The sequence below is a fragment of the Macaca thibetana genome, chromosome 14, assembly GCF_024542745.1.
Source record: "Macaca thibetana thibetana isolate TM-01 chromosome 14, ASM2454274v1, whole genome shotgun sequence".
NCBI classification, from domain to species: Eukaryota; Metazoa; Chordata; class Mammalia; order Primates; family Cercopithecidae; genus Macaca; species Macaca thibetana.
In genome coordinates, this window is record NC_065591.1 from 12727805 (window position 1) to 12747523 (window position 19719).

At 51.4% G+C, this 19719-nt stretch overlaps 2 protein-coding genes across 3 annotated transcripts in view; one reads left to right on the plus strand and one right to left on the minus strand.

Moving 5' to 3' along the window:
• VWCE (von Willebrand factor C and EGF domains) overlaps nucleotides 1-3751 on the plus strand; it is a 38175-nt gene extending 34424 nt beyond the window's left edge. Inside the window, exon 20 of the mRNA XM_050756881.1 lies at nucleotides 2744-3751. Coding sequence (XP_050612838.1) covers nucleotides 2744-3381 — 638 coding nt within the window. The 3' untranslated portion in view covers nucleotides 3382-3751. The remainder of the gene's footprint in view (nucleotides 1-2743) is intronic.
• Nucleotides 3752-11450: 7699 nt separating this feature from the next.
• LOC126935493 (pepsin A-4) overlaps nucleotides 11451-19719 on the minus strand; it is a 14161-nt gene continuing 5892 nt past the window's right edge. The window contains exons 2-9 of one of the 2 annotated variants that reach the window (XM_050756971.1): nucleotides 19493-19655; nucleotides 17124-17241; nucleotides 16125-16243; nucleotides 15245-15444; nucleotides 14240-14356; nucleotides 13075-13219; nucleotides 12875-12973; nucleotides 11451-11763 (exon numbers count right to left, since the gene is read on the minus strand). In XM_050756971.1, the coding sequence (XP_050612928.1) occupies nucleotides 11614-11763; nucleotides 12875-12973; nucleotides 13075-13219; nucleotides 14240-14356; nucleotides 15245-15444; nucleotides 16125-16243; nucleotides 17124-17241; nucleotides 19493-19655 (1111 nt within the window). In that variant the 3' untranslated portion in view covers nucleotides 11451-11613. The remainder of the gene's footprint in view (nucleotides 11764-12874; nucleotides 12974-13074; nucleotides 13220-14239; nucleotides 14357-15244; nucleotides 15445-16124; nucleotides 16244-17123; nucleotides 17242-19492; nucleotides 19656-19719) is intronic. The other variant, XM_050756970.1, reaches the window with a different exon arrangement.

Consider the following 19719-nt stretch of genomic DNA (forward strand, 5'->3'; position numbering starts at 1 on the left):
GACGTTGCAGTGAGCTGAGACTGCCCCCTGCCCTCCAGCCTGGGCAACAGAGCAACACTCTGTCTCAAACAAAAACAAAACAAAGAGGTAACCTCCAGAGCCCAGCTCCTTCTCCTGAAACACGTTATGTTTACCACATACTTCTTATTAACAAGAACTCCCTTTAAGGGAAAACAACTTTTTATTGAAGTAGAATATGTTTTCTTTTGATGATTTTTTTTTTTTTTTTTTTTTTTTTTTGAGACAGGGTCTCACTCTGTTGCCCAGGCTGGACTGCAGTGGTGCGATCACAGCTCACTGTAGCCTCGACCCCCTGGGCTCAAGCAATCCTCCTACTTCAGTCTCACAAGTAGCTGGGACTACAGGTGCGTGTCACCATGCCTGGCTAATTTTTTGTTTTATTTCCAAGCCCATGAAGTGATAAACGCTTGGCTAATTATTTTATTTTTTTAGAGACACTGTCTTGCTCTGTTGCCCAGGCTGGTCCCAACTCCTGGACTCAAGCGATCGTCCCGCCTTGGCCTCCCAAACTGTTGAGATTATAGGCATGAGCCACCGAGCTCAGCCTCTTTTGATGATTTTTTAAAAGTATAACAGCTTTCTTAGGATATAGTTCATATATCATACGTTCACACATTTAAAGTATATGATTCAATCATTTAAAGCGTATTTTTAGAGTTATGCAACCATCTATTAATACGAACAGTTGATTTTTAAAATATAATCATTCCAGTTTTTTATGTGCTTGAAAACATCTGATTTTTCCTTGATCATACCTTTGATACTCTTTCTTCTTCTTCTTCTTTTTTTTTTTTTGAGATGGAGTCTCGCTCTGTTGTCCAGGCTGGAGTGCAGTGGCATCATCTTGGCTCACTGCAACCTGCATCTCGCAGGTTCCAGCAACTCTCCTGCCTCAGCCTCCTGAGTAGCTGAACTACAGGCACCACCATGCCTTGCTAATTTTTGTATTTTTAGTAGAGATGGGGTTTCACCATGTTGGCCAGGATGGTCTCAAGCTCATGACCTCAAGTGATCCATCCACCTGGCCTCCCAGAATGCTGGGATTATGGGCATGAGCCACTGTGCCTGGCCTGATACTCTTTCTTTTTTTGCTTCTTCACTCTTCATTTTCTTTTTGCTGAGCTTCTTCCTTTTTTCACAAATGATTCCTAACTTTCTGGTGGTTTATCTTAATGATTTTTTGACTTTACAAGGTACAAAACCATCAAAATTTTGCTGTATTTTGAATTTTGATCTTTTCCTGGGTTATCAATATGTGACACATGGATATTCAGCGCTTTATTAAAAAAATAGGATTTGACTTAGATGATTTTGCCCAACTGTAGGCCAATGTAAGTGTTCTGAACACGCATAAGGTTGGCCAGGGTTCAGGAAGTGAGCTGTATTAAATGCATTTTTGCTGGGCACTGTGGATCACGCTGATAATCCCAGCACTTTGGGAGACTGAGGCAGGAGGATCACTTGAGCTCAGGAGTTTGAGACCAGCCTGGGCAACAAAGTAGGATCCTGTCTCTACTAAAATAAAGTAAAAGTAAAGTAAAGTAAAAAGTAAAGTAAAATAAAATAAAATATAAAATAAATAAATACTAGCCAGGTGTGGTAGCATGTGACTATGGTCCCAGCGACTAGGAGAGCCAACGTGGGAGGATCACTTGAGCCCAGGAGGTCTAGGGTGCAGTGAGCCATGTTCACACCACTGCACTCCAGCCTGGACAACAGAGTGAGAACCTGTCTCAAAGAAGGAAAAAAAAAAAAAAAAAAAAGCCTTTTTGGTTTTTTTGGTGAAACGGAGTCCTGCTCTGTCTCCCAGGCTGGAGTACAGTGGCATGATCTCAGCTCACTGCAGCCTCTGTCACCCGGGTTCAAGTGATTCTCGTGCCTCAGCCTCCCGAGTAGCTGGGACTACAGGAACACACCACCACGTCCGGCTAATTTTTGTATTTTTAGTAGAGATGGGGTTTCACCATATTGACCAGGCTGGTCTCGAACTCCTGACCTCAGGTGATCCACCCGCCTCGGCTTCTCAAAGTGTTGGGATTACAGGCGTGAGCCACTGTGCTTGGTCAGAAATGCATTTTTGATTTACAGGTTTATTGGGATGTGACCCTATTGTAAGTCGAGGCACATCTGTGTTTATTTTCTCCTTGTGTGCTGAGCCTTTATGATGTGCCAAGCCCTAGGCTGAGACTTTTCTAAAAATTCTTCAAAGAAACTATTTTTTAGAACAGTTTGAGGCTCATAGCAAAATTGAGTGGAACGTAGAGAGTTCCCATATGTCTCGGACTCCACACGCCACAGCATCGCCCCCTATTAGCACCCCACACCAGTGTGGCATGTTTGTTATAATCGGTGATCCCGCACTGACACTGACATGTCATTGACATCCAGTGTCTATAGTTCACATTGAGGTTTAGGCTGAGACTCTCCATGCACCCTTTCATTCACACTCGGTCCTTACTGCTGTGCCCATTTTACAGATGAGGAAACAGGCCCGGGGGAGTTGCATGCCTTGTGTGAGGTCACACAGCTAACTGCCTGCCTCCCTCCGTTCATGGCTCCTTCAGTCTTCCCTTCCTGGAGGCAGTTGCTGGCCGGTCCTCACCAGGTGTGCTGAGGCCCCTCTGAGGACAGAGCTTGGGTGTCCCTGGCGTACCTTGTCCCAGAGCCACCTTGGCCACTGGAGAGAACCATTGTGCATCTCGTTTCGCCCTCCTCTCTCTAGATTCCCTTTCTCCCCTGGAAGAAAAGCAGGGGCTCTCCGCTCACGGAAATGTGGCGTTCAGCAAAGCTGCTAGGAGCCTGCATGGAGACACTGAGGCCCCTGTCAACTGTAGCTCCTGCACTGGGACCCCAATAGCATCACTCTCGAGGCCGGCGCTCCATCTGCTTCAGCTCCTTTTAAGAACGAACTTGACAAAAACACAGACTTTACCTACAAGCCCAGCAGGAGCTCTTGGTCTACACTCACCCGCTTTGGGGCCCACAGGCACTTTCCCAGGGGAGCCTGGGGCCTCCCCTCGACTCTCACCAGGGCCTTCGACCCCTCCAGGAGCCCCCACTCTACCTCTAGCTTCCCCAGGGGCTCCTCAGCCACCTCCTGTGACTCCAGAGCACTCATTCTCAGCCTCTGGGGCCCAGATAGCATCCAGGTGGACTCCTCTGCCTGCCACCCTCCTGACAGAAGCTTCAGCACTTTCCATGATGGACCCCAGCCCCTCGAAGACCCCCATCACCCTCCTCGGGACTCGCACGCTTTCTTCCACCACCTCTAGACTCTCTGCAGCCCTTGCAGCCACCACCCACCACGGCCCCCAGCAGCCCCCAGTGGGGGCCTCTCAGGGGGAAGAGTCCACCATGTAAGCCGGTCACTGTGTCCGGGAGACTCAGGAGAGAGGACACTCTGCCAGTGGCTCCAAGGGTGAACCTAGTGGGGATGCCTGGGCTCCCTCCTGCAGGGGCCCTGGTGAGGATGGAAGACCCCCAAGGCTGGATGTAACCTTGTTCCCAGGAAGTGTTTGGAATGTGCTGTAAGAATGGAGGAAGTGGTTTCCACTGTCAGCATCCTCCCTGGACTGCGTGGCCAGCTCATCTTTTGAGAAGGGTCGGGGGCTGCCAAGTTCTCCTAGAGGAAGAGTCACGTCCGGCTGGGATTCCACTCACTGGGCCTGTACCGCCAGGTGTCATGCGTCCCCCTGAGGTTTCCTGATTAAAGGTTGTCTCGGTTTCCCCAGGCTGCACTGCTCATTCACCACTTACCTGTGGGAAGGTGGGAAACGTGGCCCCAAGCCCACAGGTGGTTAGTGAGCGCCCACCTTTACCCCACTGCTGGGGAGAAAAGCTGGCACTAAATTGTGACTGGGCTGGGAAAGGGTCTCCTGTAAGCACTTGGCGGCCTTTTATATTGGGAGACTTCTTTTTATTTTTTTCCCCAAGATCATGATTTTAGTTTCTGTTTCTTTTTTTTTACTTTTATTTTAAGTTCAGGGGTACATGTGCAGGTTTATTATATAGTTAAACTTGTGTCATAGGGATTTGTCATACAGATTATATTATTTCATCACCCAGGGATTAAGCTTAGTACTCATTAGTTATTTTTCCTAAGTCTCTCCCTCTACTCTCCCTCCACCCTTCCGTAGACCCCAGTGTGTGCTGTTCGCCTTTATGTGTGCATGTGTTCTCATCATTTAACTCCCACTTATAAATGAGAACATGCCGTATTTGGTTTTCTCTTCCTGCATAACTTTGCTAAGGATAATGGCCTCCAGCTCCATTCATGTTCCTGCAAAGGACATGATCTCATTCTTTTTTATGGCTGCATAGTATGTATACCATGGAATACCATGCAGACACTGGGGGTCTTCCACAGTGAGAAGGGAAAAGATGATGGAGGGGACTTGCTTCTGGGAAGGAATCTCTGAGACTAAATGACAGGCCAGCAGTTTCTTTTTTGACACGGAGTTTCGCTCTTGTTGCCCAGGCTAGAGAGCAATGGTGAGGCCTTGGCTCACTGCAACCTCTGCCTCCCGGGTTCAAGCAGTTCTCCTGCCTCAGCCTCCTGAGTAGCTGGGATTACAGGCACCCACCACAACACCCGGCTAAGTTTTTGTATTTTTAGTAGACATGGGGTTTCACCATGTTGGCTAGGCTGATCTTGAACTCCTGACCTCAGGTGATCTGCCTGCCTTGGCCTCCAAAAGTGCTGGGATGACAGGCGTGAGCCACCACACCCGGCCGGGCCAGCAGTTTCTTAAGACGTGTTTTCAGCATGAACACCTGTGGGCAGAGGGGAAGGAGCGGGGAGGGAGAGTAGGGCTGCTGGGCCTTCTCGAAGCCCCAGCCAGCCCCCTCTGGGAGCTCTGGGGCTAGGCTGGCCCTTCAGAGCTGTCCTGAGATGGGGCCACGGGGCAGGGCTTTCTGCGGAGATTGATCCTTCAATCCTAGCAGGGGGTCTGAGCAGTGCAGCACAGTGTGCATGAGAGATGGGAAGAGGACAGTGCCATCATGAATGGGGGAATGAGGATTTGTGATAAGGGAAGTGATGTGGGGCTAGGAAGCAGAAGCGGCCCTGTCACCAAGTCACCACTTGCTACCATTTTTTTTTTTTGAGACAGGATGTTGCCCTGTTACCCAGGCTGGAGTGTAGTGGCATGATCAGGGCTCACTGCAGCCTCAACTTCATGGGCTCAAGCCTCCCTCCCACCCCAGCTTCCCGAGTGGGTGGGATTAGAGGCACACGCCACCACGCCTGTCTAATTTTTAAAAAATTTTTGTGGCTCAAGCCTGTAATCTCAGCACTTTGGGAGGCCGAGACGGGCGGATCACGAGGTCAGGAGATCGAGACCATCCTGGCTAACACGGTGAAACCCCGTCTCTACTAAAAAATACAAAAAACTAGCCGGGCGAGGTGGCGGGTGCCTGTAGTCCCAGCTACTCGGGAGGCTGAGGCAGGAGAATGGCGTAAACCCGGGAGGCAGAGCTTGCAGTGAGCTGAGATCTGGCCACTGCACCCCAGCCTGGGCGACAAAGCGAGACTCTGTCTCAACAAAAAAAAAAAAAAAAAAAAATTTTTGTAGAAACAGGGTCTCGCTGTGTTGCCTAGACTGGTCTTGAACTCCTACGCTCAAGTAATCCTCCCACTTCAGCCTCCCTGAGTACTGGGATTACAGGCATGCGGCCCCACACTTGCTGCCGCTGAAACCCATGGAGGCTGCGGAGTGAAAGCACCCCCAGGGCATGGCCTGTCACTTTGCCGAGGCCGCCCTCTTCTGAGCCCTTCTCTATCCTGCTGCTCACTCTGTGTCCCAGGGCGAAGCGTCTGCTGAAGTGTTCCCTGGCTGCAAAGGCAACCTGGTATCCAGTCGGGATGACAGTGTAGTCAGGCCTCTCACCTGAGCATGGTGGCAGGAATAATGAATGTGGGAGATAGGAGCATGGAAACCAAAGAGTTTGGAGAGGCAAAGGACTTAAGAGACTGTTTTGTCCAGTAAGATACAAAGGGTCATGGTCATGAGTGAGGTCTGGGGCCTATGAAACTCAAGTGTGAACCTCGCTCTGCTGGACTAGCTGTGGGATATTAGGTCTCTGCTCCCTTATTATTTTTTGAGATGGAGTCGTGCTCTGTCACCCAGGCTGGAGTGCAGTGACGTGATCTTGGCTCACTGCAACCTCCGCCTCCCAGGTTCAAGCGATTCTCCTGCCTCAGCCTCCCGAATAGCTGGAATTACAGGCGTGCACCACCATGCCCAGTTTTTGTATTTTTAGTAGAGACAGGGTTTCACCACGTTGGCCAGGCTGGTCTCAAACTGACCTCAGGTGATCTGCCCGCCTTGGCCTCCCAAAGTGCTGGGATTACAAGCATGAGCCATCGTGCCTGGCTTTTGCTCCCTTATTTGGACAATGGGGATAATAACAGGTCTGCTTTATGGAGTTGTGACATTGACGTGTGATAATGCCTCCGTAAGTCTCAGTGGTTTACACTTGTGGCCCTGTGGCCCCTAAGCTTGCTACAGCCCACCGGGCTTAGTGATGCCACATGGGGTCTGATTTCAGGATGAAAGCCTAGAGTGCTCATTGCCCCCATGCTGCAACTTTTCAAACAAGTCCATCTGTCAAAATGATAGTGGCTAAAAATTAGTGTCAATTTCCTCATTGCTATTCTTTTATGCAATAAGTTAGCATGCAATTTAAGTTTAATACTAGTCCCCCCTACCTGCCTCTGCAAATAGGACTCATGTCAATAATGTTCATTTTGAATGTTAAAAAAAAGAAAAGGAGTCCGGGCACTGTGGCTCATGCCTGTAATCCTGGCACTTTGGAAAGCTGAGGCAGGTGGATCACGAGGTCAGGAGTTCAAGACCAGCATGACCAATATGGTGAAACCCCATCTCTACTAAAAATACAAAAATTAGTTGCGCATGGTGGTACGTGCCTATAGTCCCAGCTGCTTGGGAGGCTGAGGCAGGAGAATCGCTTGAACCCAGGAGGCAGAGGTTGCAGTGAGCCGAGATCGCACCACTCCACTCCAGAGCCTGGATGACAGAGTGAGACTCCATCTCCAAAAAAAAAAAGAGTCAGGCGCGGTGGTTCTCGCCTGCAATCCCAGCACTTTGGGAAGCTGAGGCAGGTGGATCGCTGTGAGCTCATGCGTTTGAGACAAGCCTGGGCAACATGGCAAAACCCTATCCCTACCAAAAATACAAAAATTAGCCAGGCGTGGTGGCGCATGCCTGCAGTCCCAGCTGCTAAGGAGGCTGAGGCTGGAGAATCACTTGAGCCCAGGAAGCAGAGGTTGCAGTGGGCTGAGATCACACTACTGCACTCCAACCTGGGTGACGGAACAAGACCCTGTCTCAAAAAAAAGAAAAAAAAAAAAGAAAGAAAAAAGGTTAGTGGGGGGTGGGGCAAGGGGACAGCTGTAAACAATTTTCCTAAGTTTTTCCAAGTATAAAAACAGGCTTAACTGGACTGTTCCCCATCCAGTATCACAGCTGAGAAGCAGAGGCTCAGAGAAGTTAGGAGAGTGTTCTAAGGCTACACAGATTATGACGGCTGAATGGGAGGAGAGCCCCATTTTTCTGACTCCCAGTCCAGGCATTTTTCCTTCGCTTCACATGTCACCTGATGAGGTTTTCCTGCTGGCGTTTGGAGAGACAGCTGATGGCCCACAGTTGAGGAGGGTCCCTGTGAACACTATTTGAGTTTGGGTTCCCCCTAAAGCAGACCCGGAGATGGTATTCGGATGAGAGCCAAGAGAGAAAGACCAAGGGGCATTGATGAGCCGGTTACAGCTATAGGCAATTGGCACTTTGTCCTTCTAGGGACCCTCTGAGAGAATGTGGAGCCCATGCCTTGCCTCAGGATTGTCCCCCAAGGGTGTGAAGATGCACCAGTAGTTGTCCCTCAGCTTTCGTCCCTCACTGGTGGAGCCTCGTCCTGGGCTCTTGGCTCTCTAGCGCACCCAGCTGGCCTTGCCATAGTACTGAGCCTGCCTTTCTGCTCATCCCCAGGCACCAGAAAACTCTTGGGGCAGAGGTGCAGGAGCCATCGGTGGAGGGCTGGGCCAGGGCTCTCACTGGGCCAGGTAAGAACATGTTCTGCCCACGATAAACCACAGTGCACCAGGAGGCAGGAGTCCACCTGAAGCCCCCAGCGGGGTGTGCAGTGCCTTTAATGGGATGAGCTGCTTCGAATTCTCAGGAGCCTGGGCTCCAACAAGCAAGGGGGTGTTTGTTCTTGGATGGAGACACCCTGCATTTTTCCTGAGCTAGGATTCCACTTTCAGGGTTCTGAGAAACAGAACAGAATGGGGGTGTGTTGGAAGCCTATTCTATGGCCTCAGTTTCCCTTGCACCTGGGAGCTTCCCAAAGGGCAGAATGATCAAATCTGTTTCAAGAGACCCGATTTTGAAGGTTATTAGATGCATGGCCTGAAGGCAAGTCACAGTAGGTTTCTAAGTAGGACAAACTTTCAGAGGCTCAAAATCACATAATTCACTTTGTTTTTTTAACTTACCTTCTTTTTAAGATCTTTCTGAGGCTGGGCGCAGTGGCTCGCATCTGTAATCTCAGCATTTTGGGAGGCTGAGGTGGGTGGATCATGAGGTCAGGAGTTCCAGACCAGGCTGGCCAACATGGTGAAACTCCGTCTCTACTAAAAATACACAAATCAGCTGGGTGTGGTGGCAGGCGCCCGTGATCCCAGCTATTCGAGAGGCTGAGGCGGGAAAATTGCTTGAACCTGGGAGGTGGAGGTTGCAGTGAGCTGAGATCGCGCCACTGCACTCCAGCCTGGGAGACAGAGCAAGACTCTGTCTTAAACAAACCAACAAAAAACTTTCCATCTTAGCACCTAGTGAGCACATTTGCTTTTTCCTTTTCCAGCTGTACATTGTGTGGATGCAGCATAAGCTGTTGAAGCAACCCCTGTGGATGGACTTTTCGGTCATTTCAAATCTTGCTTTTCCACATGATGCTGCAAAGAATCATGTCCTTATATCGTTTTGCACACGTACAAGTGTATCTTTAAGGTGAATTTCCAGAAGTGAAGTTACTGAGCCAAAAGGCATATGGTTTTTTTTTTAAATGGAGTTTCACTCTTGTTGCTGAGGCTGGAGGGCGGTGTGGTCATCTCCTCGGCTCACTGCAACCTCCGCCTCCCAGGTTCAAGCAATTCTCCTGCCTCAGCTTCCCAAGTAGCTGGGATTACAGACATGTGTCACCATACCTGGCTAATTTTGTATTTTTCTTGTTGTTTTGAGATGGAGTCTCGCTCTGTTACCCAGGCTGGAGTGCGGTGGCACGATCTTGGCTCACTGCCAGCTCCACCTCCTGAGTTCATGCCATTCTCCTGCTGCAGCCTCCCTACTAATGGGACTACAAGCTCCCACCACCACAACCAGCTCATTTTTTGTATTTTTCGTAGAGGCCCGGTTTCACCATGTTAGCCAGGATGGTCTCGATCTCCTGACCTCGTGATCCGCCAACCTTGGCCTCCCAAAGTGCTGGGATTACAGGCATGAGCCACCGTGCCCGGCCTAATTTTGTAGTTTTAGTAGAGAAGGGGTTTCACCATGTTGGCCTGGCTGGTCTCAAACTCCTCACCTCAGGTGATTTGCCTGCCTTGGCCTCCCAAAGGGCTGGGATTACAGGCATGAGCCACTGCGCCCGGCCAGTATATGCTTCTTTAATTTTGATAGAAACAGCCACATCATGCTCTTTAGGGTGGTGCCAATTTACACTCCCACCAGCAATGTGTGGAGTGATCATTTGGGACAGGTGAGGATGGATGGGGCAGGAGACCTGTGAGATTAAAATAACACTCCTGGACGAGTGTGAATGAAAAGGACGGAAGGAGCTGTGCTTAGACCCCCAAGGCCCTTAGAGGAAGATGCATGAAGCAGAGACCTGAGACTGCAGCAAAGGCTTGTGAATTCATCGTCTCTTCTGCAGCAACATAGGGAGGATCGAATCGGATACATTGGCACGGGGCTTTCTGGTCAAATGATCTGTCTGATGAGGAAGGTCTTTAGATGCTGGCTGGGTTCGGGAATCCCAGGTTGGGAATGGAAGAGGTGCTGGGAGAGAAAGGCTGAGTAGCAGCTGCTGGGGTTGACATGGGGGAGGAAGGAAGGATGGGGCCAGACCCAGGAGAACAGATAGGATCCAGGAAAGTCTGAGATCAAGCTCAGCTGAATTAAAATGAAACAGATCACTTTGCAGCAGGACTTGTCAGAGCCTTTGATTGGGAACTGTAGCTGGTGAACCCTGGGGAAGGGCCTAGAATGTAGCATGTTCTATACTTACTTTGAAACTATATTTTCCATTGAACATTTTGCTACCAAGCCCAGTCTGAGAAACTGCTCCATTTCCTCTTTGCCTTTCTAGGGCATATATGCTACTGAGCGTGCTTAATTCTCTGTCTCACAGCCTCTGCTCAGGGAAGTGGAACACCATTCTGTTTGTTACAGACGGGGAAACAGATGTGTTCAGGGTCTTGTGCCTGGGACCTTGCGGGAGATTGACAGTGAGTCTTGGTCACCAGCGAATCACAGGGGCGTCCTGGAAGACTGTGGGGTATCAGCTTCTTCCACTTCTCCTGTCCATGTCTTGTAGACAACACTGCCCTATCCTGTCTACTTAGGGACGTCGCCATTAGTGTCCACCTCTCCTGTCTCTCCTGATTGCTTTCCTTTCCTCATGATCTCTCTCTCTCTCTCTCTCTTTTTTTTTTTTTTGAGATGGAGTCCTGCTCTGTTTCACACGCTAGAGTGCAATGGTGCGATCTCAGCTCACTGCAACCTCCACATTCCGGGTTCAAGCGATTCTCCTGCCTCAGCCTCCCGAGTAGCTGGGATTCCAGGCACGCACCACCACGCCCAGCTAATTTTTGCATTTTGAGTAGAGACAGGGTTTCACCATGTTGGCCAGGCTGGTCTCAAACTCCTGACCACAGGTGACCTGTCCATCTCAGCCTCCCAAAGTGCTGGGATTACAGGCGTGAGCCATTGCGCCCAGCCTTGTCATAATCTCTTATTGGCTTGGGAGAAGTAGAAAGTTGACTCCCATAACTAAGAGCTTCAGTGCCCTATTTTTACTTTTCTTTCTTTCTTTCTTTTTTTTTTTTTTTGAGACGGAGTCTCTCTGTGTTGCCCAGGCTGGAGTACAATGGCACGATCTCAGCTCTCACTGTCCCTTCTATGAGAAGAGAATGAGCCCAGCATTTTTGGCCCCCAGGTCTTTTTATGATGCTTCCAGCACAGCCTCCTGCAGGCCTCTGTCTTCCTGGCTCTACCATGAAGTGTCTGCTGCTGGGGTCACTCTGTTGGGTGCCATCCAAGTGGATGTGGTCATTTTGGTCCCTGCCCTGGCGTTCTAACCCCAGTGATGTGAAGGAAAAAGACCAGCAAAGAGAAGCAGCTCCACAAAACCTGTTTCAGTAGGTTACGTTTTTATTCTACATTATTGGTAAGACAGGGAACAGGGCCAAGACCTCCACACTCCCCTGGGAAGGACAGTCAGGAGAATTAGATACATCTAAAGTGGGCAGAGGACGGAGGTCAGATCTTCCTGGGAGGTGGCTGGAAAGACCTGGGCTTAAGCCACGGGAGCCAGGCCGACCTGGTTGTTTGCCCTGTCGAAGACAGTGAAGTACTGGCGGATGAAGACATCACCCAGGATCCAAAGCTCTCCAGATTCGGTGGGGACGTCCATGCCCTGGAAGCCGCTGGTGCAGCTGCCCTGGCTCTGGAGAAAAGGAGAATAAAAGTGGAGTTGAGACGCCGATTCAGCAGTGACAGGCACTGGGTGATAAACATCCAGGGCGCCCTGGTCCAGCTGCAAGGCACGTGCAAGGAGGAGCTTCCTGGCTCAGTGTCCAGGGACTCGGCTGTTCTTGGCCTGGAGTCGGCCTGTAGAAGCTGTCCACAGCACAATTGGTTTCTACGCATTACTGGACATTATCTGGCGTTTCTGGCAGGCACAGGAACCCTGACATCAGCATCAGAGCTAAGGCCTTGGGGAGAATTCAGCTGGTAGGAAGGAGTGTGAAAACTCAGCCCACACAGCCTTTTCTCATGATTATTCTGATCCCGACCAGGGCAAACCGGAGGAGCTGTTAGCCTCTTGCCTCACTAAGTCACTGGGCTGTGACCTTGTCTGCACGTCACCTGGGGAGCTTTGAACCCCCACAGTTCCATCCCATTGCTCAGGCCTTGCCCTCTCCTAATGTAATCAGAATCACTGGGGAAGCCCAGGCATCAGTGCTTCTTGTTGAGTAACATCAGTCCACTGGCAAAATCAGTTTTCCACCTGACGTTATAATAATAGAAGGGAGAGATTTCCTGTGGCTCGTACAGCTAAAGATTTGCTACCTGGTAGAGATGGTAGGAGTGTCGGAAGCCCCAGCCTGTGGAAATGAGGATTTCCATTTGTCCAACCCTTGGTAGTTCTGATGTGATCAGTCTCACTTGGTTAACCTAACCGCACTCTGAGGGTGGGGAAAGCTGCCATGTCTACATTTTGGATGAGAAAACTGAGGCTGAGATGAGCTATGGCTTGCTGAGAATCAATGGGCTGGTAATTCAGACCCAGGACTTGGACCCAGGGGTCCAAATAGAATCCTCTTTTCCCTCCATTAACCTTTGCTTCACTTGTTCCCTTAGGGGGCTGTATCCGAGTTCTTATTCCTGCATTTGTTTTCAATCTGTTCCTTCTCTCTGGAGCTGTCTGGGGCAGATGTTCGTCTGCCTCTGCCTCTCGGCTTCAGCTCGTGGAAGCGCACTTTCCCTCTGCAGAGGGGACTCTGTGGCCACATTCTGTGTGAGCCCCTCTAGTGGATGGTCCAGAGCCCCCTCACCTGCAGGATGTAGGCACTGGGTGGCAAAGGGTACTGGACTCCGTTGATGGTGAAGACGATGTCGGGCAGGCTGCTGATGGCTGAGCAGCTGACCACCATCTGGAAAGAGTGAGGTGAGAAAAGTTGGAAGGGTTTTGGTCCCGTGTGCCTGGCACACCCACTATTTGAGTGTAGAACAGAGCTGTCGGGGCTGGACTCACCTCGCCGTCTGAGTTCTCGCTGGCTCCGATGTCGCTCTGGATGTTGGCAATGGGGCTGGTTGGGCCGGTCAGCAGAGAGGTGCCGGTGTCAACAATGGCCTGGCAGCCCTTAGCGCAAGCGATGGTCTTTCCGTTCATGGTGATGCTGAGGGCAAGAAGCAAGTGAAGGTTCCTGAGCCCTCAGGGGTACATCTCTCCAAGGGGGAACCAGGAGGTGACCCCAGACATTTCTTCCCCACCCATCCATTGGCCAGTGCGTGAAATTTCTGTTCCTCTCGTTTACACATTCATTCATCCTGCATTCATTTACCCAACAAATATTTTGCAAGTGCCTACTCTCTGCCAGGCATGGGAAACGCAAAGCTAAACCAGACAGCATCACAGTTCCAGGCTGCAGGGAGCTCCCGGCCTGGCTGGCAAGATAAGTTATGGTGGCAGAAGGGCAGGATGATAAGCCAGGCGTGCGGCAGGGAACAAAACAGGGTCCAGGGTGAGAGGTGGTGGAGGGAAGCAGCCAGGGAAGACACTCAGGGATTCCAGGCAGGTGAAGAGAGAAGGAGGACATCAACAGGGGACGGTATGCGGGGAGGGACAGAGACCAGAGGACTGGGGCAGGAGTTGGAGGAACTGGTGAAATGCTAGCATGGCTGGGCAGACATGAGGTGATCAATGTGTCCTGGTTTGCCTGGGATGGTCCCAGTTTTAGTACCAAAAGTCCTTGTCCTGGGAAATTGTTTACTCTTGAGAAATGACTTCACACAATTTCTTAGCCATTTTGCCCTACTTCTACACTGAAAGTGACATGTCTCCTCGAGTGGGAGGAGCATTGCTGGTTCCCAGGCCCCTTAAATTGAGATGTGTGGACAGGTGGTTGCCCAGCTTTCCCCAGGGATGCTGGTGGATTGTTCTGCCTCCGTGACTATTAGGACAGTGGCTATCTGACCCTTGCAGAGTCTCAGCTTCCCAGACAGCTCTTCCCTCCTCCGCCCGGGACGTGTCTTTCTAGGGTTTCTCTGGCTGGGTCAACTTCCGCCTTTCCCCTGGAGTGTGTTCCCCTGTGTCAGCTGTCCCTGGGGGGATTCTGGAAAGCTGGTTAGCTATGAATCCATAAGGAAATGGGATGTGGGGCCCAGGCCTGGATGCTGCCTGTCTGTGGCAGTCTCACCTGTCCACGGAGATCTGCCAGTAACCCTCGACAGAAACAGGAACCCAGTTCAGACTTCCAGTGTAGTAAGAAGAGTCAATGCCACCAAATATCACCACGCTGCCACTCTGGTCATCGCTGTGGAAAGTGAGGGAAGAAGACATGAATTTCTCTGTTCGTTCATTTGTGTGAACATCTGCTGTTGGCTCCTCAGAGCTACCCTTGATTGGGCACTTGGCAGGCTGTCCTGGGGTGTGACAAATGTGGTTTCTTGTCCTCTTAGGCCAGGGCCCACGCAGTGGACACTGTCACTGTTATTTCCACTTACCATGAGGACACTGAGCCTGAGGGAGGTGAGGCCACCTGCCCAAGGTCACACAGCGGGGAAGTGGTGGAACTACGTTTGGAAGAACACGGGTCTTTTAGGTTGAGTGTGTGGTTTCCACCGTGGTACTCACTCTAGTAGCCATGGCGACCCCAGGGATGTGAATGGGTGACAGTGTCGGCTCTTAAGGACTTGATGGTGGAGATCTCTTGTTCTTAGCTGGGAGGAGTTTCACCCCCAGGGGAATGTATTTTTTAGTAGAGACGGGGTTTTGCCCCTTTGGCCAGGCTGGTCTTGAACTCCTGACTTGAGGTGATCCTCCCGTCTCAGACTCCCAAATTGCTGGGATTACAGGCATGAGCCACTGCGCCTGCCCAAGTGTATTCACTTTCAATGGCATCTTTGGGGGCCAAGTACGACGGAACTGGCACTGGGGGGCAAATGGCTGATGACATTTGAGTTGTGCACATCAAGGGACAAAGACGCTGGTAAATGAGATGGAGTGCACATGGCCCGACAGAGAGAGACTTGGCCCTATCACTCTCCAAAGACACATTTCTCCACCCTCAGACATTGACTTTCCAAATCCCTTGCTTCCCAAGACCCTCTCCATCGCAGCCAGCCTTGGACAGCTGCTGCTGGGCCAGAACACTGACCTCTGGAGGGGGAGGTGGGAGGAGGCCCCTCTCCACCCAACTTACGCGCTCAGGTAGACAGAGAAGAGGTCCTGAGAAACCAGGCGCTGGTTCCAGATGTTGTCAAAGACAGGTGTGGCCCCGGAGGAGGAAATGCTGGGGTAGGCCAGCCCCAAGATGCCGTCGAAGGGAGCGAAATACAGGAAGAAACCGGGTTCGGTCTCGCTCAAGCCGAAAATCTGATTGGTGTCTGAGATGCCTCCAACCTGGGTGGGGGAACCGAGATGATGTTCACCCTCAGGTCACGTTCACTGAGCTCTGGGTGCCAGCCTCAGGCCCACAGCTGCCCTGGTTCATCCCATGCAGGACTTGGCTGCCAGGGTATCAGCCCGGAAGGAGGGGAGAGGGACCGTCTCCTGGAATGCTTGTTCCTCTGCTGGAGGTAACCATGGCAGCTGATCTGCAGATGGCCACGGTCTATGACTCAGTGTGAGATTTTGCTGGAGAACAGATTCACTGTGTGTTTGTGTTACGGATGAAGAAATGCAAAGCAGACCCCGGGCGAATCAGGGCCTTTGACCTCTGCCATGCCCCAAAAGTAGCAGAGAGGGCTTGTGGAGATTTCCTGACGTTGGGGGGGCTGCTGCAGGTCGGGAGAAGGAGGAAGAAGAGGAGGTGCTAGTAGAGAATTGAGCCTTTACGGACTCTCCCCACCCTACATAACATTCTGCTTGGGTGGAGCTGAGGCTGGCTTATGGCTCCCGGCAGCCCACCCTTTTACTCACTGCCACCCGAGCTAGCAATGTCTGTGACATCTCTGCTGCTTCTCCCCGACCTGCACCCCCAATCAGGTTACTTTTGTGATCACCGAGACTCATCTTGCTGGAATAAGCTTATTCTGGGGGTGCCTGATGGCAGGGTTCAGCGGCAGCCTGCAGGCGCCCACCTTGACAGTGTCATATCCGAGGATGCCTGTCATGCTGCCGGTGCCGTAGGTGATGGAGACTGTCTTGCTGGTGGCCCGGTATGTGGAGGAATCCTGAGGGTTGAAGAGGTTGTGGTCCACTGCAAGGGAAAGCGGTGATTGTCAGCCTCTGAGAGCTGGGTGAAGGTCACAGGCTGGGATGTCTTCCTGGGATGGGGTGCCCTGGCCCCAGGAAGGGCTCTGGAGGTGAGCAGTGACCTTTCCCCCAGACCCTTGGACCCCAAGAGACGCCAAGTTCTGTCCTGTCTCATTGAACTACTGGGACCCTTCACTGATGGCAGGTCCCCAGCAAACCCCAAGGGCCTGCTGGGGACCCCCCAAGGCCAACGTTGAGCTGAGCAGGCTGGTGGCTGCCCAGTGATGAGCGCTTTCACGCTCCAGCCCCCGGCCAGTGCTCCTGTTACGATGTGGAAGAAGCCAGAGGCACCTCATGTTAATTAAAACTCAGGTGAATACATTAGAAGAGGAAGGAACCGCAACACACATTGCTCATGACCTCCAAAGACAAGCTCCCTTTCGTTAGCAAACCAATCATTTTTAAAATTTTTTTGTTCTTAAAAAAACGAGCTCAGCACTCATCTCCAGCATGTCCTAGCCAGGCTTTGGAGCCATTTTCTCACACACACTGGACTCTTTCCTGGCGGGCTCTCCTCCAGCCCTTTGGCCCTGTCTTGCTTTGGGCCCCTACACTTCCTCTCCCAGGCTGTGGTTATTTTGGGGAGCTTCTCTCTCCCCACAGACTGGAAAATCTTTGACCGCAGGGATCATATCACTCCTCCCTTTACCCCCTGGAGCACCTGTGCCCAGTGCTTGGCACGTAGTAGGTGCTCAGTAAATGCCTGTTGAGTGGCTCCAGCAGGTTTGAGGGGGGAGGTGTCTGAAGCCCACGGGTGTCCAGGGTTCCCCAGGGTCAGCTGGTGCTGGGGAGCGAGAGTGGGGTGGGGCAGGCTGGGAACTTACTGCACGCGAGACTGTAGCAGTAGACTGAGGGCACCCACAGGTTGGAGGAGCCGGTGTCAAAGACGACGGTGAAATTCTGGGCAGGGGTTCCGATGCCGATAGTGCCGAAGTACTCCACCTGCCGAGGCCGGGACAGGGCAGTTCATAGACCGGGGTCTCTCTGTCCGGGCCTCCCTAGGGGCTCTCTCTGGGTCATCTCCTCGGTGTGCCTCTCTACCTTTTCATTCCCTCCTCACAGTTCTTGTCATTCCTTCCCAGCCACTGCCTTCATCCCTGAAAGCCCAGTCCTGGTGTGCCTTCCTCCTTGAAGTATTCCCTGATTGCTCCCCCAATTTACCCTCTGCTCTCTCCTAAGCACCACAAGCATCTAACAGTCTGCTGTTCCCTCTTCAGCCATTGTCTTGTCTGTCACAGTCTTCCCATCCTTGTAGCACATGTTCTCAGAGGATGGGGATGGAACCTTCTAGCACTGGACAAGTGACAGCTTAAGTGCTTGTGCCTTAAATTTTTTATCAGAAGCTAAGCAAGCCACCTAAAGATGGAAACTTGGCCAGTTTTCTTATTTCTACATCTAGATGTGTGAGCAGGTTGCAAGAAAGGGCATTGCCAGTAGTTTTCTTCTTTTTTTTTTGAGGCAAGTCTCGCTCGGTTGTCCAGGCTGGAGTGCAGTGGCGCGATTTCGGCTCACTGCAGCCTCCGCCTCCTGGGTTCCAGTGATTCTCCTGCCTCAGCCTCCCAAGTAGCTGGGATGACAGGTGTGTGCCATCACGCCCGGCTAATTTTTGTATTTGTAGTAGTGACGGAGTTTCACCATGTTTCCAGGCTGGTCTGGAACTCCTGACCTCAAGTGATCCACCTACCTCAGCCAACCAACCAGTATTTTTCTTCTGAGTGGCAGCATTTTCCCCCCTTGCTCGCTCTGTTCTCGCCACACTGGTCTGCTTGCTGCTCCTTGACGATGAGCAGTCCCTCCTGCCCTAGGGCTTTTGCACTGGCTATACCTTGTGGTAGGAAAATGTTTATTCTAGATCTTTCTTTGGTTGATCCTTTTTTCAAAAATCAATGATTCAGGTCTCTAGTCAAATGTCCCCTCTGCCAACAGGCCTTCCATGACCACTTTATCTAAATTTGCCCTCTCTCGATCTTCTTTTTCCTCATACTCCAATAAATTAATTTGTCTTGGCCCTCATCAGTACCTGAAATTATCTTCCACGCTTGCTTATCTGTCATCCCCTTTAGAATATAAGCTCCAGGAACTTTGCTTATTCACCATCGTTTTGGCAACTTGCATAGCCTATGGCACATAGAGAGGTGCCAATATTTGTTAAATATTTCTTAACTAAATAAATGCGCTAACTAAGCCTCTTACCAAGGGCCTGCCAGACCCCATGCTAAGCACTCCAGAAAACATGATTGCGTGAATTCCTGGCAACAACCTCTGTTGGTAGATATTAGTGTTTCTGTTTTCCAGACCAAGAAACAGGCTCAGAGGATTTAAATGTCTTGGCCAAGGTCCTGTGACTTAGAGGCGCTAGAACCCACATTTGCACCAGGTCTGCTGGATGGCAGAGGCCAATCTCTGAACCACAGTCATCACTGCTCTGTGCCCTCTGCCCTGTGCCAGGCACAGAGGGGACATACGATATCTGTGGGAAGGCAGGGTGTTTGCTGTCGGGTCTCAAATAATAAAGTCAGAGTGATCTTTCTGAAACTCAGATCTGGTCTTGTCACCCCCTGTTTGAGATAAATCAGTGGCAGTTAGGATGGAGCCTCTCTCCGTCCACCCCTCGGCTCCTCGGGCCGCAGTCTGCAGCACCCTTCTTCCCTCCCTCTGGGCTCTCCTTCAAATGCCCTGTGCTCCCGCCTGCACAGGGTTCGGCACAAGTGATCAGGCTGTGCGGAGTTCTGTCTTCTTCTCTTGGAAATTCCCGCTCTTCCTGCATGGCTCCCGGGAGGCTCCCTGCCCAAGTGGCAGAGTCTCGCAGTGTGACACCTTCACTCTGTGGTCCTCCTGCTGCCTGTTCTTTTCATTGGTTTGCAAGACTCCTTGATTACTGTCTTTGTCTCCTAGACTATGACTTTGCTCACCACTGTTTTCCCCTGAGCCCAGCACAGGCCCTGACATGTAACGAGGAGCTCAGAAGGAATAAACATTGCATGAAAGAGCGAAGGAATGAATGAATGAACAAAAAGCAACAGCTCTGAGTGTGAGCTTTCCTGCCTGCCCGGGCCGCTGATATCAAGGGGGAGACCCTGGGTCACTGCCTGGAGCCTCAGAGCCCCGGCCCGTCCTCCAAGACCCCAGGGAAACTCTCTTTCCTGCTGGCCAAGTCCTCAGAGCCGGCCCCGCCGCTTGCCCACACACTCACATCCAGGTAGTTCTCCAGGGGCTGTTCGTCTATCAGGGTGGGCGCCTCCGCCTGGGGGAAGTACTTGCTGGCTGGGTTGAGGTTGTGCTTCTTCAGGAAGTCCTTCAGCAGGCCATGCTCGGACAGGTTGCGCCTCAAGGACTTCTTTCTGACGAGGGGGACCCTGTGGATTGGAGGAGGAAGAGGAATTAGGCAAGGATTCTGCTCACCGGGTGCTGTGGCAGCCC